At 33.1% G+C, this 27,636-nt stretch overlaps 1 protein-coding gene across 1 annotated transcript; it reads left to right on the top strand.

Annotated features, from left to right (window-relative positions):
* The first annotated feature begins 22,662 nt into the window (after window positions 1-22,662).
* Window positions 22,663-23,599, top strand: LOC116124496 (zinc finger protein 8-like). The gene has a single exon (XM_031410237.1). It carries the CDS (start codon window positions 22,699-22,701, stop codon window positions 23,527-23,529), a length of 831 nt encoding a protein of 276 aa, XP_031266097.1. The 5' UTR covers window positions 22,663-22,698; the 3' UTR covers window positions 23,530-23,599.
* Window positions 23,600-27,636: the final 4,037 nt, after the last annotated feature.

Genomic DNA, 27,636 nt, shown 5'->3' with positions numbered 1-27,636 from the left:
AATATAAATTTTAAGTTCAAATAATTGACCTTCATAATATTAATTGATATTAATAATTATAAATGTATAATTATTAATTTCATATTAACATAACTCTATACATATATAAAAGTTATATTTACTTTAAAACTTATATATATATAGAAATTATTTTTACAACCTATTCTAAAAATATTAAATAAACATACCCACGCAATATGCGGACCCAATATCTAGTTGGCATATACTTTGAAATAAATAAATAAATATGGATCTCGTTCATCAACTTAAAAGATATGAATGAGATTCAAATAAAAAGTTGGATTATTAAGTAAGAATTGAACCAGAAAATTTTGAATCACTCTCGACCCAATTAATGATCACTCCATATCCCCGATCCATTCAACCTTAAAATAGAAATATAATTGCTACATAAATTCGAAGAAGAAGAAGAAGAAATTGAGCTCCTAAAGGCATAAGAAATATCCAAATACCACTCCGCAAGTGGAAAGTCAGGAATTGCCATTAAATAAATCGATAGAGATATCTGTTGGCCACCCCTGGCTCCATCAGCTTTTTATAGGAATTTATGTTTTATCCCTATAAATTTAGTTTTTGAACACCGGCTTCCTTTATTTGTTGAACTTTACACTTTAACCCCTAAAATAGTAAAATGGGACTAATCTTTAGTCTACAACTAATTCATGAAACTAAAATATTTGTTTCAATTTCACTATTGGACNAAAAAAACTCAGCACAAACTTCAATAAAGGAAGTAACATTTGAATTGGAGTAGTCTCTTTTACCATCATACATATTTGTTTTTATCTTTTTGTTCTCATATGATAATAAAATTTTGCTCTTAAAATATATTTTAAGAATAAACGGAAAATTTGATTACTAAAAGATTTATTTTTAATGAATATCTAATTTAGGCTTAATTACTTAATAATTAATTCTCCAAAACTATGGTTAAAGCATCTAATTAAACTACTATTAATGGCTTAATTAATAAATATTTTTTAAGTAATTATGATAATGAGAAGGAAAGCTTTTTTTAAGCTATTAATTGATATATGTACCTTGTTGTAAGGAGAAAAGAAGATTGATTGCTTGTGGGGTTTCCTTATTTCACCACTATCCTGTCTTTATTCCAAATAATAAGAAATTCATAATTAATTAAACATAATCGAATTGGTTAAAATTTTCAATCAAAGTCTTTTATTTAGAAAATCATATATTTCTAATTGATTCCAACAAAGCTAATATTTATTGAGATTGTGGAGCCAAATTCAATTCAAATTAGAGTTGAATTAGGACATGGGTTTTCCTAATATATGATTATGTAGAATTGTTTTCCTTTAAGAACACAATTGTGAATATGATTATAATTGTATTAGAAATTAAAATATAATTTCGATTAGGATATAAGATTTGAGTCCTATTAGGAATTGTATCTCATGTATTACCTATAAAAATGAGGTTAAGTCCTAGAGTTAAATATCACAAATTGAATAGAAAGCAAAGCCACAATTGGAGAGTGAGAGCCACCAAATAGGGTTTAGTGAGTGAGCCAATTTGTGAGGCTTGTGAGAGATTCTTGTAATTTTTTTTTTCTTCATAGTGAAATTTCGCCGCGGCAAAGTGGATGTAGCTCTCATACAGAGAGTGAACCACTATAAATCTTGTGTTTGTGTGTGTGGTTATTTTTGTCCTTTCTTCGCATTATTTTTCGCTTTCAAGGATTTAGGATTTGCTAATATTCAATTAAATCCCCCCCAATAATATTGACATAATTGCTCAACCAATTAATTAATTAAAAGCACATATATACCAATATCAAGGACCCCATGATTTTAAGTTTAATTTATATCAATGTTTTAAAACCCAACTCGGGGTAAAACTTGGCAAAGTTTCAAGGTCCCAAGTTGACCGGTTGACAAAAACTTCTAAAATTAAGCAAATACACCCCTAAAAATTTAATAAGTCCCTATAGGTTTGAAATTTAGCAAATACATCCCAAATACAAATCGGCTAACTACTGTTTGGCGGCGGCGACACCCCAGATGTAACATAAATCGTCCCTTGAGCCCATTCCCCTTAAAATACACCCAAGATCTGGCCGAAATAGGTTCAATTTTGGCCAGATCTCACCGATACCTATTTCGGCCAGATCTCACCGATGCCGGCATCGGCATTCCAGGATAGATCTCATCAACGCCGACAACCCTCCCTATCACCCAAAAATTACTCCCCTCTTCCTCCTAACCAAAACCCACCTCACCTCACCCCACCCTTGTTAGCCTCGCCGACAAAAGCCAGTTGTTGCTGCTACCAGTTTTGTTTGATTTTCGGTCGATTTACTCACCGAAAATCAACTTCATCACCACCATTGCATTCACTGACACTTTCTCTTCAAAAACCCCAACATTCCGACTGTCAATTATTTGCCGATAATCCTCCCAAATCCTAGGGTTTTGGGTGAATAGGAAAAATATAAACCTGGCTTGTTGAAGCTTCCAGGTCTCGGTTAAATCGGCTAGGCTGGACCGGGTTTTAAAACATTGATTTATTTGCTTGACTTGTCATTGAAGTATAGTTCCATTAGTGAATGATCAAACTATAAAGTGAAAGATCTTCGTTTCGACACACTTTTGTCAATTATAGAAATAAAAGTTAAACTAAGATTACATGGGTTATACAATGACTAATCCTCAGGGGCGCTGTCCCATAGTAACTCACTACCATGGCCTCAAGGTAAATCATAGACAAAGGTACTACCTTTGCATCCAACAGGAAATTGAACTTAGGATTATGGGTTCTTCCCATTTGTAACCCCTCTTGGTTCGCCTTACCGCCCATGGCTGGGTGTATCATCGTTACTTTGATTTTAGGATAATGAGATAAGTGAATAGCTTCTTTGTAATCAATCTCGTATTAACACGAAAATTGTCATGCTATTTGGGATGTAAAGCTGGAATCCCAACTTGCATGGTAGCGTTACTATATACTATTATGAAGCAAATAAATTAAGGGATAATGTAAAATTAGTTAAAGAAGACTTTTAAAAAGAGAACAAGTTAGAGCTAATTAAAATTATGTTCTATCTCTGGTTTTGCATTTTGTGAAGTTAGCAATTGATCACCGACATTTGTTCGTTCTGTACTCTATAAACTTTAAAATGCTCGCACCTAAAATTCATTTTACAATATATATATATTCACAATTATAAAAATTAATATACCGTGTGCGTTGTTTGGGGGTTGCAACGCTCTTTTTTTTATCAATTAGTCCCATCAAGGGGCCTACTCTTTGCACATTGTTAGAAGAAAAGTCAATTAGGTTTATGTGTGGATGAAGTATAACAAAAGAAGATAAAAACAATAAACATGGGAGAGTACTTGTTTTTCACAGGCTATGATAGAGAAGACTGATGGTGAGTACTTGTCAAGGGCCAGTGCTCATTGAAATTGAGTTTAAATTAAGCTACTATTAATAGCTTAATTAATAAATCTTGCTTAAGTAAGTATGATAATGAAAAGGAAGGCTTCTTTTTTTAAGCTATTAATTGATATATGTACCTTGTTATAAGGAGAAAACAAGATCGATTGCCTGTGGGGTTATCTATAAAATTCATAATTAATTGATCATAATCAAATTGGTTAAAATTTTCAATCAAAGTTTTTTATTTAGAAAATCATATATATCCATTTGATTCCAATAAAGCTAATATTGACAAACTAAAAGCATACATATATGCCAATATCAAGGACCTCATGAATTTGAGTTTAATTTATATACTTGACTTGTCATTGAAGTATAGTTCTATAAGTAAATGAATAATCAATAAAGTGAAAAATCTTTGTTTCGACACACTATTTTCAAATATATTCTAACTTTGTATCCCAAGTTATGTGACTAATTATGTTCAAATACAAGATCCCTCGGTATAGCTAAACCCAATGACTAAAGAGTTTGTCATTTGATCACACAAGGAGAGGTGTATCGTTATTGATTTGATTTTAGAAAAAAAGATAAGTGAATAGCTTTTTTGTAATCAATCTCGTATTAACACGTAAATTGTCGTGTTATTTGGGATATAAAGTTGGAATCCCAGCTTGCATAGTAGCATTATTATATACTATTATGAAGCAAAAAAATTATGGGATAATGTAAAAATTAGTTAAAGAAGACTTTTAAACAGAGAACAAGTTAGATAATTAAAATTATGTTCTAGCTTTGGTTTTGCATTTTGTGAAGTTAGCGGTTGATCATCCACGTTTGTTTTGTATTCTAAAAACTTCAAAATGCTTGTACCTAAAATTCATTTTACAATATATATATATATATATATATTCTAAATTTCAATGAGCACTGGCCCTTGACAAGTGCTCATCATCAATCTTCTCTATCTAGAAGAAAAATGAAAACAGAGGAGTTGGGAAATTCGACACACCTATAACAGGCTGTGATACTCTGTATTTATAAGACTTTATATATCTTTACAAAATAATGGTTACATTGTAAACTGCTATAATCATACTAACGTTAATTACAAGATTTCAAAAGATCATGGCTATTATCATGCAAGCCTTTAACTACTGATTTGTTTCCATATTTTGCTATCATGCCAGAGCATTGCTGAGTTGTAGTATTGATGCCTTTTCTGAGTCTTCATCCACAATTGTAGCCTCTGTTTTATCATCCCCCCTCAAATTGAGCATTATTGAAATGCACAATTTGTCACGTAGCAATTCTAAAGCTAGTTTCAGTTGAGGTTTTGTGAAGACATCTGCAATTTGAGATTGTGTTTGGATGTGTTTGGTAACAAGTAACCCGAGTGACACACGTTCCCTGATATAGTGGTAATCCACTTCAATATGCTTGCTTCTTGCATGGAATACTGGATTAATTGTCATGAACAATGAACTCATATTTTCACAGAACAGAGTTGGAGCTTGAGATAGGGGGACATCTAGATCACGAAGGATGAAAGTGAGGCACATAATTTCAGTTGCTGCTTGAGCAAGTGCTCTATATTTAGCTTCGGAACTTGACCTTGAGACTGTTGGTTGCTTCTTTGAGCACCATGAAATGATGTTGCTTCCTAGGTAGGTACAATAACCAGTTGTTGATCTCCTAGTGACGTCGCACCCAGCCCAATCAGAGTCCGAGAATCAATAAAGATCAAGAGAACTGGAAGCTTGCATATGAAGACCAAGATTAATTGTCCCTTTGACATAGCGTAGGATTGGTCTTACCAAACGAAAATGTGACTCAGTAGGCGCACATAAATTGGGAGACATAATGCACACTAAAAGAGAGGTCTGGATGTGTCAAGGTTAAGTATTGAAGGGCTCCCACCAGAGATCGATATACATGAGGGTCAAGGTGTAGAGGTGAATCAAGGTCAGGTTTGGTTTGGGTACACAGTGGGGTCTTGATAGGTTTTGATTCATGCATCCCACTCCATTCCAAGATATCGACAGCATACTTGGTTTGTTGTAAAAACAACCAATTGAAACAATTGAGACTTGAATTCCCAAAAAATAATGGAGAAGGACTCCGAGATCTTTCATTGCAAATTCTGCATCTAATTTATTGAGGAGGAACCTGTTAATATAATATCATCAACGTAAAGTAAGAGAACCAAAGTTCCTTGATCTGAATGGAAAATAAATAGACTTGGATCAGTTGTGCTGCATTGAAAATCGTATTGCAGAAGGTAGGGGCTGAATTTGTCAAACCAAGCTCTTGGAGCTTGTTTAAGTCCATAGATTTCTTTGTTCAAATGACAAACTAAATCTGAAAAATTTGAGTCTTTAAAACTTGGGGGTTGCTCCATGAATACCTCCTCGGTTAGAGACCCATGCAAGAATGCATTTTTTACATCAAGTTGTCTGATATCCTACTTTTTTACAGTTGCAATGGATAAGATCAACTGAATAGTTCCTGGCTTCACAACGGGTGAATAGGTTTTAGTAAAATCAATCCCAGGTAATTGATGATACCCTTTAGCAACTGATCTCTCTTTGAGACGTTCCACTTTGCCATCAGCTTTGAGTTTTACTTTGTAAACCCATCGGGATCTAACAACATTCATTGATGTTGTATGAGGCACCAAGTTTCATGTTTTTTTGTTGTTGTAGAGCAGCAAGTTCATCAACCATTGCTTGTTTCCATCCAGAGTGTGAGAGAGCAGATTTAAGAGACCTTAGTTCCTTTGGTATTGAATCAAAGTCATGTAGAAGTGCATACTTGGGGTTTGGTTTTCGAACTCCCACCTGACTCCGTGTAATCATGGAATGAGGAGTGCTTCCAGAGTTTTGAGGAGTTGGAGCAATTGTGGAGACAAAAGTAGTATTGTCAATAGTAGAATTGGGTTCCTCAAAGTGTTCAATGGTAGTGGACTGAGAGAGATTATCAGCAGTGATTGAATGTGAACCCGACACAAGATCACCTATAGTGATTGTTGTTTTGAGTTGAGCATTTGGTGTTAGTAGTGGTGCTTTTTCTTCAGGTTGAGTGAAATGATCTAAGTGCTCACAAAAGGGAGTAGACCATGAGTCAAATTCTTGAAAGGTTATGGGTTGTATTCCAGCTGTTGTGTCAAAGGGATCATTGAAGTTTTTGTAAGGTAAAGATGATTCATTAAAGACCACATGTCTAGAAACATAAAACCTTTTATTTGATGGAGAATAACAATTGTAGCCTTTGTGTCTATCACCGTACCCCATAAACACGCATGGTAGTGATTTGTTATCAAATGTCTCCTTCTTAGAGTCCCATATGTATGGGACACAGCTTGAGCCAAAAACTCTTAATGATGAATAATCAGGATTCTTGCCATACAACCGATAGAAAGGTGAGTCCCATTGTAGTGTGGTTGTTGGAGCACGATTGATTAGAAACACTGTCATGGTAAAAGCTTCAACCCAGAAAATTTTAGGAACATTGGCATGAATTAACATAGTAATGCCGAGTTCTCTAATTACCCGATGCCTTCTTTCAACTATACCATTCTGCTCAGGTGTATAAGGACATGATAGTTGATGTTTGATTCCTGAATTTTGAAGATGTGTTTTGAATATCTGATTAACAAATTCTCCTCCCCCATCTATCTAAATTATCTTAATAAGGCCATCAAATTGTCTCTTTGTAAACTTTTCAAAGAGAATGAATTGATCATAAAAGTCTGATGTTTGCTTTAATGGAATTAACCATACAAACTTTGTGAAATCATCAACTATAGCAGCATAAAACCGAAACTAATGCAAAGAGGTAAGAGGAGCAAGTCCCTATAAATCAATATGAACTTTCTCAAAAGGTGCAAAAGTTTTTTTATTCAGATAAAGAAAAAGACAACTTAGATAATTTTCCTAATTGACAACTCTCACATATGGAATTGTCTTTATTGGAAATAGTCCTTATTAATGCTTTGTTTTGAAGATGAGCCACTGCAACAGCTTGAACATGCCCGAGACGTTGGTGCCAGATGTCTTCTGAAGCAACCCAAAATCTGGAGGAGAACAAAGCCACTGGAGGTGCTCGGATTGCATACAAATGACCCATTTTCAGCCTCCTCATCAACACCTACTGTGTCAACTTGTCCTTAATCACAAAATCATTATAGAAAATTCACAAGTTAATGAATAATTAGATGTGAGTTGTCCAATAGATAATAGACTCCTTTCTAACTCAGGTACAAGAAGAACATTCCTTAGAACAATAGCAGACTATCCAAACCCGAGTAGTGCATCACCAGTATGAGTTACTTTTAGAAATTCCCCATTTCCTAACATAACATGATCATTACTAGTATAAGGTTTTAGATTATGTAGGTTACCTTCATTAGAAGTCATATGTGTTGATGTTCCAGTATCTGATGTCCATTCCTCATGATGTGCTTCAGAATTAAGTTGCAAGGCTGTGAATGCTTGAGGCAAGTTGTCTGGTTGGATAGAATGATTGAACCTATACCAACAATGGATAGCAGGGTGTCCTTTCTTGCCACAAATCTGACAAGTGATGTCCTTGTGATTCTCTCGACGAGAAGCATTTGAAGAAGAGCCATTGCTGAAGTTTTTGTTGGGCTGATTAACAGGGATGAAGCCTCTTTCTTTGGAGGAAAAATTGTTGGTGGGTTTGGGGTTTTTTGGTTCATTTTTGAGGACATTTTTGTTAGCATAAAAGACAGTATATTGAGAGGATTCGGGAGTGTGAAGGTTCAGCCTTGTTTCATAGCTTTGTAGTAGGGGAATTACCTCATTATAGGATGGCATTGATGGTTTAAGCATTGATGTAGTGAAGGGTTCATAATGTGCACCAAGTCCTGTAAGCAATGAAAAAACTTTGTTTTTGTCATCAACCATGTGCCCAATGGCAGCAAGGCTGTCACATACCTCTTTGAACTTTCGAATATATTCGTTGAGAGACACTTCCTGGGTTTTCTTCATATACGTGAGTTGCTGATTCAATTGAAATTTTCTTTCTTGAGAAGACTGGGCATACGCTTCCTTGAGTGCTGCCCAAACTTGTGCTGAGGTATCAAGGCCAATAACATGGCTGAGTGCCTCTTCTGCAAGAGTGCCAATAATCCACCCTCTGAGTAGACGATCTACTGTTTTCTAGTGTTTGTATGCTGGATTAGCAATGGGGTTGTTACCATCAAGTGCTGGAGGTACAACAGCTGGGCATGGGTTTTCTCTCGTGAGAAAATCTGTAAGCTCTTGACTTTCAACAAGTGCAAGCACTTGCTCACGCCATAGTGGGTAGTTTTCAGGTCGAAGCTTGAGAGGGACAAAGTTACTAACATTCAACGAAGCGAAAGACATTGTTTTGCTCTGATACCAAGAAGAAAAATGAAAACAGAGGAGTTGGGAAATTCACCACACTTATAACAGGCTGTGATACTCTGTATTTATAAGACTTTGTATATCTTTACAAAATAATGGTTACATTGTAAACTGCTATAAACAATGCTATAATCATGCTAACGTTAATTACAAGATTTCACAAGATCATGGCTGTTATCACGCAAGCCTTTAACTACTGATTTGTTTCCATATTTTGCTATCATGCAAAAGCATTGATAAGTTGTAGTATTGATGTCTTTTCAGAGTCTTCATCCACAATTATAGCATATATTTTATCATATCTTAGCTTGTGAAAAACAAGTACTCTCCTATGTTTATTGTTTTTATCTTCTTTTGTTCTACTTCATCCACACATAAACCTAATTGACTTGTCTTGTAAATTCTAATAATGTGCAAAGAATAGCCCCTTGATGAGCACTAATTGATAAAAAAGAGCATTGCAACCCCAAAACAACACACACGGTGTGTGTGTGTGTGTGTGTGTGTGTGTGTATTCAAACTCATGTGTATCGGTGTCCTTTTTATAAGTTTGTTGTTGAAATATTTTACAAATTCATCGTTGTGATTATAGCGGTTGACTTATAATTTACATAATTATGTATCATGTTTCTTTTAATAACTAGCAATAGACTTATAACAACAACAGTGAATTTCTAACAGTAAAAAAATGATTGATTATAGGTTTATACCCTTATTCAAAATTAAATTTTATCAAATATTAAGATTTACGTATAATTAACACTGAGCATCAGTGTTCTTTTTGAATGTTTATTATTGAGTTTCTTAAGTTTATTGTGGCGATTATAATGATGAAATTATAATACACATAATAATTTTTTCTTTTAATAATTGTTTATCGATTTATAATAACAAAAACGAACTTGTATAACCAAACAGTGATTGATCGATGATACCTTATTCAAATGTATACTAATATTAGTTTTACTTGAAACTTCTAATAAAGATATGACATTCAATGATGATTTTGTCAATCTATTCGTCTTTGATCAAATTTTACAATATATATACCTAGTCAATCTCTAATGCAGATGTCATGAAGTTTTGAACATATGAACTAACGACAAAAAATAAAATCAACGACTACTTATTAGCTTCTAAAGTTTGACTAATACCATAAAAAACTTCAAATCTTTCAGCCTGAGAATTAAATATATATTGAAATGAGTTGAAGCCTTTGTTTAACCTAAAACTTCCTTTAATTGTTTGATGAAATTGAAAGGCAAAGTGAAGAGCAAGTAATCAGTCTTTGGGTGATTAAGTAATTCAATAGGAATTTTTGAATGTAATACTCAAGAAGATTTGAGTTTGAATTCCTTCTAAATTGCTAATAGAGGTCATTGAAACTTTTAATAGATCCATAACTTTAAGATTATGAAAAATTGGTTAAATTATGTATAAACTATCCAGACAACCTCCATGAAAAAAAAATAATAAAAAAGTGAAGAGCAAGCTCCACCATTTATTCTTTATCACACATCTAAAAGTGAAGAAGTACCATAGAACAAGAAAACAAGAAAGAAACGTCAAGTCATCCATGTTTATAGAACGTACATTTTGAGAGAAAAAGGAGAGAAAGTGATTGAATAGTAATTCTAAACTCTTTCCCGCAAGAGGTAAAAAAAATTATCTGACAAAATTGTACAAGAAAATGAATACGTTAATTAGGAAAAAATTAATAAAGGAGAAGATGGTACCACCAAAATAATCTTTAGTCATTCGAGAAAAGATTCGGTTGTCGAGGCCGAAAAGAAATTTAACCAAAAAAAAAAAAAATGCATGTCACTTCTCAAAAGAAGAACGCTAGGACAAATATACGAGTATTGCAATGATAAACCAATCTTATTAATTTTTTTTTTTTTATAAATATGATGTGTTAATTCATAATTAATCGATTCATAATAGATTTTACTTATCTAACAATGAATCATAATGCCACGAACTAATATGTCAATGTTTATAAAAGAAGTTTATAAAAAATGGTTGTCAACCTATACTTATTTATATCCACATCTATTTTCATGAAAATCGACTAATTACTAATTAATATTCATTAATTATGTTTACATGATAAATTTTTTTTTTTTTTGGATTAAGATAAGGGGTGATATCATATGTATAAACTAAATATATTATGAACGTTTGGATATATAAATATAAGAGAGAGTTTATAATATTATAGAAATATTATACAATGTTTTAAAACCTAACCCAGGGTGAAATCCTGCAAAGTTGCTGGGTCTTGGATTGACCGGTTTAACTGGTTTGAGCGATGGTCAAACCGGTTGACAAAAACTTCTAAAATTAAGCAAATACACCCTTAAAAATTTCTTAAGTCCCTATAAGTTTAAAATTTAGCAAACACACCCAAAATACAAATCGGTCGGCTACTGGTTGGCAACAGCGACACCCCAGATGCAACCACAATCGTCCCTTAAGCCCATTCCCCTAAAAATATACCCAAGATCTGGCCGAAATAGGTTCGATTTCGGCCAAATCTCACCAACGCCAACGTCAACATTCCAGGCAATATCTCATCGACTTCAGCGTCGACAACCCTCCCCATCACCCAGAAATTGCTCCCCTCTTCCTCCAGACCAAAACCCACCTCACCCCACCCCTGTTATCCTTGCCAATCACCAGCAAAAGTTGGTTGTTGCCGCTGCCAGTTTTGTTTAATTTCCGATCGATTTACTCACTGGAAATCAATTATGTCACCACCATTGCATTCACCAGCACATCCTCTTCAAAAGGTCCAACATTCCGGTTGTCAATTGTTCACCGATAATCCTCCCAAATCCTAGGGTTTTGGGTGAATAAGAAAAATATAAACCTGGCCCGTTGAAGCTTCCGGGTCCCCGTTGAACCGGTTAAACCGATCGGGCTGGGCCGGGTTTTAAAACATTAGTATTATATCAATAGATGTACAACTGTAAACATCATTAGATATCTAAGAAAATTATGTTTACATAAGAAAATATTCTTTTGGGTTAAGATAAAGAGCAATATTATATGTATAAACTAAATATATTATGAACGTTTAGATATATGATATAAGAGAGAGTCTATAGTATTACAGAAACATTATATCAATAGGTATACAACTATAAACATTGTTAGATATCTAATACACAAAAGAGTCTATAGTATTACATCAATTATATGGTTTATAAAAACATAAGTCAACAATATATTGTGAACATTTGATGTATAGTGTACAAGAGAGTCTATAATACTAATAAGATGTATATCATAATAGTATACTGCTAATGTCATTAGATATGTAATACACATGAGTTTATGGTATAACATCAATAATACGGTTTAAGCGTTGAATTCAATACGATATGAAACTTATTGATTATAAGAGAAAAACATAGTTAAATATAGGATATAAGAGAGAGTTTATACTTTATAGTGTTAGAAGTTATATTTCTCCCACGTTGTTAATTTGGTAGACTATTATGGTATATATATGTGGTTAGACTCTCTCCTCCCTTAAACTAGTTTTTAGAAATGAGTTATATCCAAGTCTGATAATGTGTTTGGACATGCATGCCGAACATGAGAGAGGGTGTGAGAAATTGTATTGGTTTCATGTTGTCAATTTGGTATGTTGTTATGATGTGTATATGTGGTTGTGTTCTCTTTTTGTTTGAGCTAACTTTTAGGCAAACTTGTTTATCATATAGTATTATAGAAAATTATATCAACATCATATTGTAAACATGGGTAGATACATAGAGTAAGATGTTTCGGTGCCAAATTCAACATGAAATAAATTCAAACATGGGATGGTTTGTAAAGCCTGGGCTAAGTTGCTGTCTCAACACGAAATGGGTTCACTCTAGTTGATGAATTCTAATAATCAAACCTTGAGGCTAGTTATTAAATAAGCTAATGAAAAAAAAAAAAAAACTTCATAATAAAAAAGGGGTGGAGATATAAAAATTAATTCATTAATTCAATGTGCAATTCTCTCTCAAGTCAACATCAGAAATGAAAGATGTGGACCAATTTTCAGAGATTGAATTTAGTGGGGGAGCATTATTCATGTGAACGTCGTTAACACACAACTACCAAATTCAGATGCCAACATTGGAGCCCTTTAATGTCGAACTCAACATAGAAATTCAATCTATCATATATATATATATATATACGCTCTCTTTAATTATTATTTCTCATGCCCACAGACCAAACTCTTTTCTCTACATAAATTGCATAAACTATATAACATCACATCACTCCTAGCTACCTACTTTCTAGATCCATTTAATTAATTAACTCAAATTAATTTATTAATTCCGTCATGTTTCCCTCATAATAACAAAATTTATTTATTTATTTTCTTTTAAAAATTATTTCATTAATAAAACAAAATAAAAGAGAAAATTGAACATATTTAAATTATCATAATCTGAACTAAACCAAAAAATACATAAATTATGCGCCATACGCCCTCAATTTAGAATGATCTTGCAAAGGAGAAGAATTTTTTTTTTTTTTTTAGTAATTGAGGGTGTCTATTTTTTTGTGACTAGGGTGTTTGGGTCAGCTTGAACGCACCTTTAACTAATCCTTTGGAGTCTTAAAGTTAACGACCGGGTAAATCATCCAGTGATCATCCCTATTAGTAACTAAAGAGAATCGAATTCAGGACATCTCGAGTGATACATCAAAGAGTTTTTATCGTCCTACTCGACCACCCAAGGGAGGTTCACTTTTTGTTTTATTGAAGACGTTCTTGTTTATTAAGAACAGTTTAAAACCGTCCTTAATAAACCGATATATTTATATGATAATCAAGAGACGAAAAGCCAAAAAAAAAAAAAAAGTGAGAGAGCGACGAAGGATATCACATAATTTTAAGATGCCCCACATTGTTAATTCAACTTCTGAAAAGATGCCCTAATGTGGTCCAAAGTTTCAGTTCGATCTAGACAACAATGATCAAACCCACCAAAAGCTTTTATGGAGTTAAAAGAGCTATCCTTATATTGACAGTTAAGTGACCTTTAACATGTAGAAAGAAAAGAAAGAAAGAAACCAATGCATCTATCAGCTTCATGCATATCGTTAAATGTTTTCTATATATTATTGCTTTTTTAATGGTGGGCTCTCATCTTCTCATCTCCACTTAATTTTTTTCACATTTCGCTTTAAATTTTTTTTTATTTTTTGTATCCACATCCTCCGTTTCTGTCCTCTTCTACTCGCGCTAAAATATCTATATATCTATCGGTCGATCTATCTGTATCTCTCTCTCTTCCAATGAACATTAACTTGATTAGCTTTGAATGTGAAGTCTCACATGTGATGAAAGGGCCAAGAGGAATGTCATAGAGTTCTCTGATAACTCTTTTGATATGATCCTTATAATAGTTTAGTTCAAATGATTCCTTCTTTGTTGCTAACTATTTTGTACCAATAAGAGGACAACCCTTTGACAATTACTGCTCATCTCCATACCACATGTGTTTTATTTTATTTTATTTTTTTTTTGTGTACCCACAATATTTCATCTATTTTCAGAATTAAGATCCTCTTCTTCTGATCTAATCTTTAAAAACTGGACTTTTACGATCTTAAAACACATGTTTATATTGATGAACATATGTGGTTGTGATTTGGTTTCATGTTTTTATTCTTTTTATTAACCACCAATGACAAACTCAAGGAAAACAAGCTGTTGATGAATTTATAAAAGCATCAAGGAAACCCATTTTTCTTGCCGTATATATTTATTTTTATATTCATATATAAAAGTATTAAGTTACATGATATAAATATAGAGAAAAAAAAAAAATAAAGATATAAATGAAGGACTCTGTATCCAACCATTTGGTCCACACATGGGAACACATGTTGCAGGAGAGGAAAGGATGGCGTAGTGAGAGCAAAGTGGGAGGCTGAAGACATGAGTTTCTGAGAGGCAATGTTGCTTTCAAGCCACCTAATGGGAAAGACAGATCGATGAGGAACAACGAGATAGTGACCTTTATCTCTCTCTCTCTCTCTCTCTCTCTCTTTACAGACAAATTAACTCGCGGCTAGATGAAATTAGAGGGACAGAGAGAGAGAGAGAGATGAAGAAAAGTGATGATCGAGATAAGTCGACAGATAGATTAGAAGAATATGAAGACATTTCNCTCTCTCTCTCTCTCTCTCTCTCGTTACAGACAAATTAACTCGCGGCTAGATGAAATTAGAGGGACAGAGAGAGAGAGAGATGAAGAAAAGTGATGATCGAGATAAGTCGACAGATAGATTAGAAGAATATGAAGACATTTCATGTTAAGCCAAACCTTTTTTTTTTTACCACTTGTGAAGAGAATTAGGGTTTCTTTCTTTCTTTCGATTGTGACTCTTTTGTTTTCATATATGAGAGAACCCATATATCACATGTCACTATTAGCTAGTTAGAACAAATTGATTAATTAAGTTTAATTGGTTTATATATATATGGTTAGGACATTCTAATATTAATTATGTTAGGACATGCATATACACCAATATATAGATTCATCTCATGGGATTGAAATGACATTTTATAACTAAAACCCAATTGTATAAATGCGTAGTCATGACAAAATTATATTATTAGTTGAACTTTTTATAGGCCAAAAGAACTCATACAAAGTTATAAGCACTTTTCTGATTCAATTAAATTGGTTGGTTTGCATCGCAGAGTGATCGGTGCTTGTTAAGTAAGTGTTTTACGCGCATCTGCCTTATTAAGCTTATTTAAAGTGTTAGAAATTTTACAACTATCTCCCTACTATTTTATATATTTGACCTTTTTTTTTTGTTTTTTTTTTTTGTTTTTTTTTTTTTGTATATTAAAGTCTTCTTATTTTCCTAATCACACAACTATAAGATAAGAGTTTTTAATAAATTTCTCTACTTTCGTGTCTTTGCTCGAAAAAGTTGTACTAAACATATCCTTGATATTTATTATTAATTAATAAAAGGACTACTACTATATCAAATGAATTCATAATTAATTATATATTAGGTCATTAATTTGAGTGAGATTTACATGTAATTAATTAATTAGTGATTTCAAACATTTGCATGTAATCCAACAAAAATAATTAACAAAGGGGAATTAATTAAGGTATCTCTTCAAAACCCTAATGGAGAATGGTGGAAGATTTAAGAAATTATAATTAATTAATTAAACTAACTGATTTTTGGTGGTTGAAGTATAACATATAGTAAAACAGTTAGAAACAGCATATGTAAATTTAGTTGAGTAATGATGACTGCAATCTAGTTAGAATTAATCAGTATTTTCTACCAAACTTAGTAACCCTAAAAAAATAAATCATAGAAATAAATTATGTAATAACAATTTTAAAAACTCATTACCGATAACATAATCATAGATAAAACTAATCTTTTAACATTAACCGACGATAGTTAAAAGTGATATATATATATAAATTATAAAAGTCTGCATCCGAAAATTTTCATCCAGATTATTTGATCTTATAAGGTGAAGCTAGGTCATCAACAACAAATAAATTTGTGCTTAATTGACGAGTTGCATATATATAATTAAACTTAGTAACCTTAAACAAAAATAAATAAATAAAAATATATTAATTAATTAATAATTTAAAAAACTCAGTACAATCTTATAGTTAGCGTGGATGTAGATAAGACTTATTTTTCTTAGCATTAGGCTATGATACATATTTTATATAAAACACTGTAAATGTTTGCATCTGAGAATTTTCGTCGCGATAATTCTTTGGCAGACATCTGAGAATTTTCGTCGCGATAATTCTTTGGCAGAGAGGTAAAGAGGCAAGTTGGGGATCAACATCAAATAAAAATGTGGTTAATTAAAGAGGTGCAGTTGCATTGAAGTATTGAAAGCATATGGTCCCCTTCCCAACCCACAACCTCTGTGAATAAGACTTTAATGGCAAAGAGAGAGTTTTGCATGAATGAGTTGGTTTGGTTTGTTCTTAAGAGTTTAATAAGAGAAATAACTAAAATGTGAAATTGAAAGGGCATGTTAGGGAAGTGGGAAATTAATGGGGTCCATCAAAGTACTTCAATTAATTCTAAAACTAAGAGCGTGGAAGTGAGAGAGAAAAAGACTGAACAAATTTTGACCCCAATGTATTGTAAAAGAACTTTTACCCCCCTTAGTTTCGAAATTCCTATATTACCCCCAAAGTTAATATTTTCCCATCTCAATTTTTTTTTTGTACTAGCTTTGACCAAAAAAAAAAAAAAAATATTCCATCCAAAATCATAAATATCTGAGAAATTCATAAAATTTAATGGCGAAACTAAGGGGTATAAGTGGAATTTTTGTGGTAAAACCTACTAAGAGAATGAGATGGACTAGAGATCACTAACTTCGGGGGTAACATTAGATGTTTCCAAAATCGAGAGGGGAAAATTTCCTTTTGCGATCGATTGGGGGTCAAAATGACATTCAATCAAGAGAAAAATAAAAAGAAAATGAGAGAGAAAGAGAAAGAGGGAAGAAAGGGACTTGTCTTGGGATGGGAAAGAAAGAAAGAAAGGAAAGGGAGAATTATGAACAAGTGAGAGGGGCCAAGAGAATAATTGCAAAACGAGTCAAGCATGCACGAATAAAGCAGTCTGAATTTGCAGAGATAAAAATGGAGAGAGAAAGAAGCCAAAAAAATATCATAAATTTTTTACCATTTTGAATAATTTCCCATGAAAATCTAACTCTTCGGAGAAATCTTTAAACCATTTCTGTAACTACAACAATGATAACTCTTTTCTCTTTCGTACACCTCAAATGGGGATAAAATCTTTAACTTAAGTGAAACCAGGAAAAAGAACAATTTGACTTAACTATTTCCCATTTCAACTATATATTAATTATAACCAATAAATATTTATTTTGTTCTCAATAAATAGACAACTTTTAATTTCTAATGACAAATACTAAACACCCTTTTGCTTATATATATATATATGACTCACTAAAAAAACAAGTCTTTTGATAAACCAATTCTTGGTCAGAAATATAGTGAAATCACTTTTCCTATTCTTTCTTTGGATCTTGCGACTAATAAAGATGTTTATTTATTAAAATATCCAATATACGTAGATGATAACAAGAGATGGGGTCAAATTTATCTCGACAAGACCGAAAAGGACAATATGGTTTATAATATACAACAACAGGTATAGTAAGCAAAATAAAAAGAGGATACAAAATAACCATAGTCAATGCATCAAGTGGACGTGAAGTGGTTGATATTATACCCTAGGACTAGAACTTCATGTTTCCGAGAGCGAACCTATCTCTCTCTCTCTCTCTCTCTCTCTCTCTCTCTCTCTCTCTCTCTCTCTCTCTCTCGATATATATATAGATTAATATATATAATATATATAAATATATATATATATAATATATATCTATATATAATATAAATATATATTATATATATATTATATATATATAGGAAATAACTTTTCCTATTTTTCTCTGGACCTTCCAACTAATAAATGTGTTCATTATTAAATATCCAATATATAGGTGGGCTAGGTGGATGTGAAGTGGTTGATATTATCCCCGGGACCAGAACTTCAGGGGTGTTTGTCTAAACTTATAAGCTGGTCAAACTAGCTTATAAGTTCTAAAATTAAGCTGATCTGTTGTTTATATCTTTTTGAGCTTATAAGTTGAGCTTATAAGCCAAAAAAAATAAGTTGGGAGGGAGGTACTTTTTTTTTTTTGCTTATAGCACTCTGCTTATAAGTTAGTTTGAACAAGTATATACCACATTATCCTTGGTTAATTTTAAAATTTCATAGTATACCGTTATTTAATGTAATACCTTTTTTAGTCATTTTTAATAAAATGTACTTATAAGCCACATTTTACCAAACACGTCAACTACTTATCAGTCACTTTTAAGTACTTTAACCAAACACGTAATTGTTAAAATTCAAATGCTTATAAGCTAAAATTAGCTTATAAGTACTTGTTGCTTATAAGCTATTTTCGTAAGCTTAGACAAACACCCCGTTTTTGAGGGCGAATCTATAAACTTGATCAATCTCTCTCTTTCTCTCTCTCTCTCTCTCTCTCCTCTCTCTCCTCTCTCTCTCTCTCTCTCTAAATATATATAAACATGAAAATTTTCATATGTAAAAACATCTTAAAGCTTTTAAAATATAAACCTCTACTAATTAACAGTCATGAACATTAAAGGATAAACTTTCTATAGTTTTTGATATAAAAATTATGTTTGAATTTTTTTTTTTTTACTAAGGTCGGCATCTTTTTTTTAGTGTCGAAACGTGGCATAATTAATTACTATTTATTTTTAGTGTCTAGTAATTATTCATGGGAATGTGAAGGAAAATGACGTGAACCATGGTTATATAGAGTCTCTTCTTGTATGTATTATCAAATTAAAATCTCGTGGATACAAGTAATTTATACATATATAGGCATTTAATATTTGTAAAATCATCCAATCTCATGATAAATAAAATAAATACAGTTAGGATCTCATTTTATTTAATCAACATTAGCATCACTCCGTCGAAAACTTCTCTATTTTCTTTAAACATTATTATTAATATACTTAAATAATTAAGTGATACCCTGAAATAAGTCCAAATTTGTAATATAAAACGCCATATTTATCACATTTTATATTAAAAAATAATATAAATATTAAAGGGAAATAAAAGAAGGAAGAGAGAAAAGAGAAATGGTGTACTTCGATAGCATAGATAGAAGAGAAAGATGTAAATACATACAAAGATTAGGTTTGTCTTCTCCACGTTCGTAATAAAACAACAATGTCTCTGGTTAAAATTTTTATTGTTAATTTTTCTGAGGACCACAATTCTACTAAGCAAAATCCCTGCAACAGATATAAAACAGCCAACAGCCATAAAGAACCAGCACCAACTTTGAGTACCACTTGGTCCTGGAGAGAGAATTTTTCTGGGTTAAATGAATCATCATCAGCTTGCTTCACAGTGAAAGAGAAATAAAGAAAAGGAAAAAATAAAATTTTAAATAAAGCTGATAATAAAGAGATAGATCGATAGATAAATGGATAAATTTATTTAATTACCAGTGAAATTCTGGTCATTTTCCTCCTGAGAAAACTAAGTGTTGACTGATGGATGCAACTACATGTTTTCTTCTTATTATTATTATTAAATTAAAATACGGATCTTGTTTTCAATATCGATTAATAGTTTATTATCTTGTTAATAAATATTAAAAAAAACAAAATTCTATTTAAGTTTTCCATTCTATCAAAAACTTTTTAACTGGTAAACAAAGTTTAGATTTTCAAAACACGAATGTTATGTTTATATTTAAGAATTTTCGTGTATAATATATAAAAAGAGTAAGATTACCAACATCGGTTAACAATTTATTATACAATTGATAAACGTTAAAATATAAGATTTCAGTTAAAATTTCTCCTATCGAAAACTTTTTTTTATCGATAAGCAAAAGTTCATATTTTAAGAAACACAAACATTATGTTTATAATTGAGAATTTTCGTGCATGATATATAGAAAGAGTAAGTTTTCTTTTGTATTCATGAACATGTAAGAGAAAGTGTATATAGTTGGATATAATAAATAAATGTAAATTAAGAAATTTTAAAAGGAAATATTATGATAAAATGAGGTGGGAAAATGAGTAATAGTCCAATCGAAGAAATTGAATTAAGAAAATGATGAACATTTAGAATAGACCATTTCAGACCTAAACAACACACATGACCGATTAGTTGATGTAATGTTCTTTCATGAAAGGTGCTTGAAATTGAAAGTGCTTCAATTGCTAACTAACACCATAATAAGATCTAAAGGGAACATGTGTTGCTTGCTATAATAAAGAAGAAAATAAAAGCATTAATAATTTGAAAATAATATTTATAATGGAAATTTTCTTTTAGTGTATAATCTTCTGTCAGTCGATTGTAACTAATGTTAAAAGATAAATTTTCATCATTTTTAATGTAATTTTTACAGTTAATCGACTATACCAAATTTTAGTATCACTAATTAACGAGGTTTGCATTTGAAAAAAAAAATACAAGCATTTGCGGGAAAGACGAATTATATATATAATACAACTTGGTAATTAAAATTGATATTTAACATAATTTAAAATATAAAAGAAAAATGCAATCCTGGAGTTCTGAAATCTGAACAACCACCCACCTATGAGTAACCTAACGATAAGAGCGAACCAAGAGGGGTTGTCCATAGCTTCAACCTGTAGTCTTAGGTTTAATTCCTTTGCCTATGATTTACTTGAGGGTGCCATTACCTATGATTTATCCCCGGGGGGGGGGAGGGGATGATTTACCCGAGAAAACGTGGTGAAGGGTTGTTGTGAGATAATTTGTCATGAAGATTAGTCGAGGTATACGTAAGCTGGTCTGGACACCTAACTTCATAATAATAATAAAAAAATCTAAACAATTAATCATATTCTTTGATTGATCATCAATATTCAAGAACAAATTAAGATTAATTAACTATAAGAGTTTTTTTTGCTATATCAGGTATGATATTCAAGTTCAATTAATTTTATGATAATTAATTAACTGTTTAAACTTCAAATAGACAAAACTTATTCTAGAAATTGATAGTTGTGGTATAAATTAATTCAGATGTAATAATAAGCAAAAGAGAGGCCCATTGATATTAATTACTAGTACCACCTATCAACCTATATATGGGGTGGTACCACACTAATATTTTTTTTTTTTTTTTCTTGGGTTTGATTTTTGGAACCACCAAGAGGCAAAAACATTATCTTATGCCAAAACCGGACAATTTTTAATACATTAATTAATATTAATAATAACAGTACTTCTTTGATCAATATCAGCACTGATACTATTGTTACTTCATCATTTCATATTAAATTAAGAGTAGCTGAATATTATTATTGTTGTTGATTACTGAATGTTAAACCTAACAGCTTCTACTAGTTTGTTAGGAGATTGATCCTTCATGACAGTAATATACATGAAATTCGATGTCTCTCCTATAAGAGTATGTCTTTTATATAATAGATATACATACAACCAATTAATGAGGGTGTCTTACACAAGTGTGCGTGTTTTGTATAGCGGATGTACATATATATAACTAGTCAATGAGTACATCTCACCTAAGCAACAATGCACATATAATCAGTCAATAAGAAGGCATGATATACTTGTACACCCGTAGTTGTATATTAATCTGTTATATATGTAACCAGCTAATGAGGATGTCTGATATTAGTACGCGTATTATAGCATATACAATTAACCAATAAGGATGTGCCAAATTAGCATACATACATACATGTATGCTCTCATTGGCTGATTGTACATACAGCCGTTGCACGGAAGTATTTTTTGCCTGCCGTAATCCTTATGGGGTGAGAACATAAATAGGTGGAAGTTAGGAGGTGTATGACAGAAGTTTCCAAACAAAACAAAGAAAAAATAAGTGAAAGATGGTACTTCGAGAACCCAAACTCAACTCTCATCGTCTGACCAGAACTTGTGGCCTTGTCAGCCCTCAGACTCAGATATGGGTCACCCCCATTTGTTCATGAATCCCTGCCCCTCTTCCTCTTCCTCTTCCTCCTTTTACTCCCACCTTTTATAGGTCCCACCATTTTCTTCCTCTATTTCTCTCCCAAACAAACAAACAAACTCCTCCACTCTCTCCATTTTCTCTCGTTCCCTTCTCTCAAACTTGTCATTTTTCTCATTTACACCCCCACCCCCGCCCCCAACCCCAACCCCAACCTAAACTTAAACCGTCTGCTTCATGGACAAGACTAGTGAAAGAGAAACTCATGACTTCATGAACGTAGAATCTTTCTCTCAACTCCCCTTCATCCGTCCGGCGCCTCCCTCGGTCAATAAAGAAAAGGGCATTCGTCTCTTCGGTAAAGAATTCGGTACCGGCGATAACACATCGGCGGGCGGCGGAGGCAGCGGCGGTGGAGATGATTACTCTGAATCAGCTGAAACAAATAACGAAGACAGCACCAGTCTCAAAGAGATTAACGAGAATAATATCAATAACATTAATGTAGATAACAGTCGAAGATTCGAGTGCCATTATTGTTGCAGAAATTTCCCAACATCTCAAGCCTTAGGCGGTCATCAAAACGCCCACAAAAGAGAGCGCCAACACGCAAAAAGAGCGCATCTTCAATCGACGATGGTGCACAATTCCTTGTCCGACGCCCATATTTACGGCTTAATGAACTACCGGCTCGGCTCGGCTCCAGCTCCGACGATGAATTATCCTTCATGGAGTAGCAACACCAGTACTACAAGTAATAGTAACGTTCCTCGGTTTTACGGCAGCCATAATAGCAGCTCGTATAGTTCACAACCGCCGATCAACGGCAGCCCGTTGGGGCTGTGGCGAATCCCTGCCGTTCAGAGTAATGCGAGTTTCAATCGTGACCGTTCGTTGCATCCGTTGCCATTGTTTGCTTCTGAAGAATTGAAAGGTTCTTCTTCTTCTCATCATCATCATAATCTTCATCAAGTTGTTGTTACTGGCGGCTCCAACGGGCAAGGGCGGTTCGGTTATGAGTCGAAACCAAACGGGCAAGACCATGTGAGTTTGGATCTACATCTGTAATATTAGTATTAATATTAATGTTAATCCCATTAATTAACTTTTGATGAAAGAGAATTTGAGACACTTCATTTTTCTTCTTCTATATTGATTATTTGTCGTCACTTTTTTTTTTTAATCATTATTTCTCAATTAAATTGTTTATCTTTACGTGCTCCTTCTTATAATATGAGATCAGATCATTAAAAAATGAAAAAAAAAGGCCATGGTGGGTGCAATTAATCTCTGGTTTCACACGTGAAGATCTGCAGAAACACACGTGTGCATAGAGCTTTCATGTCTTTCTTCTTCTCCTTCTTGTTGTTCTTCAACTTCTTCTGCAGAAAATGTAGAAAAAAATGATACTTCCATGGCAATCGGCATGCAAAAGTTTCAGGTGGGACATCAGATTTTCTTAGATCCTCCACTATACATCTTTGTTATTACCGTTGAACCATCAACTATGAACGCTTCATAATTAAACAGTATTGAAAAATTAAGTCAAAATTTGAAGTCATAGAACCTTAACTGTAAATAAATTAACGAGAAACGAGAAGATTTGAATTTAATATGTTCATTTTTTATCAAAATATATGTATGTATGTATATGTATGTGTATGTATGTATGTATGTAAAGGTCCCATCAAACTATAAATGATTAAAATTTGATAAATCAGAGCTCATTAAAAGATTGAGGTGGAAGCTCTGGTGAAACCTGAAGCTGAGGAAACAAGGTGGCGAGTTTCAGACCACTTACAAAGTGGGCTTCTAGTACAATTTCTATCATATGGTTTTCAAATTTGTGGGACCAAAAAATTAAATAAAAATATTAAAATATTTTAATGTGGACACATGGAAAATATTTCAAAGTTATTAAATTGACATATACACATTTTTGTATTACTTTATGAGGCAACATATGTTCATTCAACCATTGACGATAGGTCTAAGTGTCTGTTGTTTGTCTCAGAGTAAGGAAGACGACTTGAAGGGCCGACAGATAAACATGGTAGTTAGAGTACTGCCATATTTATTTTCTCACCTTTTATTTGTACCTTAGGCTTTAAGCAATAAAGCCGGAGAAAGTAAACAGGAAACAAAAATGAATCAATCAGAATTAAGTAATTGAATTTAGATTTAATATGGAAAATGCACCACAGGAATTTTTTATTTTCAACGAAATTCAACAGGATACTAATTCAACATCGCATAATGTACGTGTTACATTTTTCCAACCATTACATACAATTTATGTCATTTATAGTACATGAAATTCATTAATATTTGTTTATGCGTGGTTCTGTACCAATGAAAAGTACGTAGATCACTTATCAAGTCTACGAAGAAGCCAAAACTTTGTAACAGCTTCAATCACACATCAACAATATTATATTTATAATTATGAATTTCTTAGAATTTAACAGGAATGGGGTGAGTATATACATTTATAATTATGAATTTCTTAGAATTTAATAAGAATGGGATGAGTATGTATATATTGTATATATGTTTGTGTGTGTGTGTTTTTTTTTTTTTTTTTTTTCTAAAATTTATGTGAGACTGTGACAGGATAAACAGGTCAGAGTTGTTTAAAGAGTGTGTGTTCTAAAATCTATCTGAGATTGTGGCAGGATAAACAGGTCAGAGTTGTTTGAAGATTATGGACATTTCTTGAATGAATTAATTAATTCTTACCAAACTAGAATTAAAGCACTGAATTATAAGATTTCTAAAATTGTGCTCTTCAGCTTCTTGTTGGGATTTGTGTTTTGTCTTTCACCAATTGCTTGATTGAAAAAGAAAAAAAAATATACTAAAGTAAAATAAAATAAAAAAATTGAAATTGGGATATTGTGCATCGCTCTCTAGTTGATATCTAAGGTTTTAATATATATAAAAAAAAAAAATTAATTAAAAATAATAATGATTTCCCTTGGCGATTCTTTATTTACTTTATTATAACATACAATTAAGAGTTTATTTGTAACTTAAATTTGAAAACTGAATAATTAAACAATTTGCAGCAACTGTCAACTTTTTAAACATGTCCATAGATTTATTGACTTGCATATATATATAGAGAGAGAGAGAGAGAGAGAGAGAGAGAGAGAGAGAGGGGGAGAGAGAGAGAGAGAGAGAGAGAGAGATTTTGAATGCATTTGTTGATGCTCGATTTTGAAACAAACTATTCGCATGTGCAAAGTGTTAAGCAAACATAGAAATTACACGTGAACTGGAAAATGAAATAAATAAGAGGAAGACGATTTTTAATGTGGTTTGGATGCTCAAAGCGAATCTTACGTCCACTGTCTTTTTATTTATGAAAGATTACAATCAGGTTGCATGTAGCGATAAGAGAAAACAGAAATACAGAGAAGGAGAGAGAGTTTTTATTATCAGAATTAGAATCCCGAAAAATGAGAGAGGAGCTCTCTATTTATAGTAAGAGGTTTCTGGGTAATGATTACGGATCTGCCAGCAAGCAGGTGTCGTATAGTTCCTACCCTACTTCCCATTGGCCGGTTGCATGAAAAATATCCTTAAATCGTGCAGTGCTTGGGCAGGTGGGTGACTCCTAGCCACTCACCCGCCAAGCTAATGACAGTCTTACTTCTTCTGTCTTTAGACGACGTAGCAGCGCCTGGACGACACAATGCCTTTTTGAACTCTGATTAGTCCTCGCTCACGTAAGCCTGCATCAACCCTAATTTTTTAGGCATAACAGAAGCCCCCCAATTCTTAAGGTTCAAGGCTTGAACTTTGAGAACTTCATGATTACGCTATGATTTGACTCATCCCGAGGATCGCTTGCTTGAGCTACAAGTAGAGAACGGCTGAAATAACATGAAGTTCATGATTTTACTTGACCAGCAAACTGAGTGGAGGTTGCGATGTGGGCTTGGCGAACTTCACAAGCGACCTGAGATGATCATCGCCTAAAGGTTCAGCGACCTAGGGTCAAATCCTGCTTAGTGCTATACCAACATGCTTCGAACTTTACCCATCGCTCTCGACCTGAAAACACTTAGAAACTTCTCGCCGAAAACCGAAGGTCACTTCGTTTCGAGCTCAATACACAAAAAAGAGTTTTTCATTCGAACGACCTCTTGAGATGTTATCTATTGCACATGACAGCTGGCCTGATCAATAAAGTAAGATTTATCTGACATACATGTCTTTGCGCAATAAGTGTTAGCCATGAGTATTAAATGCAAGCCATGCTGAAATGGCATTCTTTTTTAAAGCATTAAATACAGATGAGGGCGCATTCAATGCGGTGAAGATAAGCATGCCGACGCTTGGTGTCTCCAACAGAAGGAAACATCAATTCATCTTCACAAAGCGTGAAGGTTACTCTTCATGAGAATTGACAACACGTGGTCGCATCCAACAGCTAAGAACACGTCTCGTCCAAATGTCGCTTACAAAGGAAACCAAACGTCGTCTTCTTCCCTGTAAAACCCCAACCCCACTTCATGATTTTCACAAAACTCAAATCTTCAGAGAGAAAAATAGAGTTTTTTGCACTCAGAAAACTAGTTCATCTTTCTTCTAGTTGATGCACACTCACCGCTACGACAAAATGTTCATCCCTAGCAACCAAGAGGTAAGGAAAACTCTTCCCTTTCTTCTTTTTATTCCTGTTATAAACTCGGTTCTTTCACAACAATGATGGGTTTGACGCCTGGTAAACTTTACATGATGCACATTCTTGGGTAGTGTTAAAAAAGGAACACTCTTAAGAATTGAAAACCTGTGGCACAGATCCTTAGGAACTCGTTCTCAAGGACGTTTAGGGTTTTTTAGGGGCTAAGGAAAGAAAATTAGGGTTTTTTCTTACTCTTTCGAGTCGTCGTACAAAACACTACGTACGGAGACTGAGTCACCTCTTCGTGTCACACCTTTTCAGACTTTATGAGTAATGGATGCTTCAGAGATAGGAGCAACTGCTAGAACCAGCTTGCAGCCCCCAAGCACCTCAACGAGTCCTGCATAGGCGGTGCTATCAATAGCCACTGCGGATGAGATTCAAAAGGCGGTGGACCTGTTTGTGATCAATGTAAACGTCTACCAGCATAGGTTGCACACCGCTTAGGAACCTCCAGAGGGAATGGTTGTGATCTTAGAGGC

The sequence above is a fragment of the Pistacia vera genome, unplaced genomic scaffold, assembly GCF_008641045.1.
Source record: "Pistacia vera cultivar Batoury unplaced genomic scaffold, PisVer_v2 Contig152, whole genome shotgun sequence".
In the NCBI taxonomy this organism is placed as follows: domain Eukaryota; kingdom Viridiplantae; phylum Streptophyta; class Magnoliopsida; order Sapindales; family Anacardiaceae; genus Pistacia; species Pistacia vera.
This window is presented reverse-complemented; position numbering and strand designations above follow the sequence as displayed.

Excerpts from the sequence above, each read along its gene's own strand:
- LOC116124496 (XM_031410237.1), top strand. The coding sequence starts at position 22,699 with ATGGACAAGACTAGTGAAAGAGAAACTCATGACTTCATGAACGTAGAA.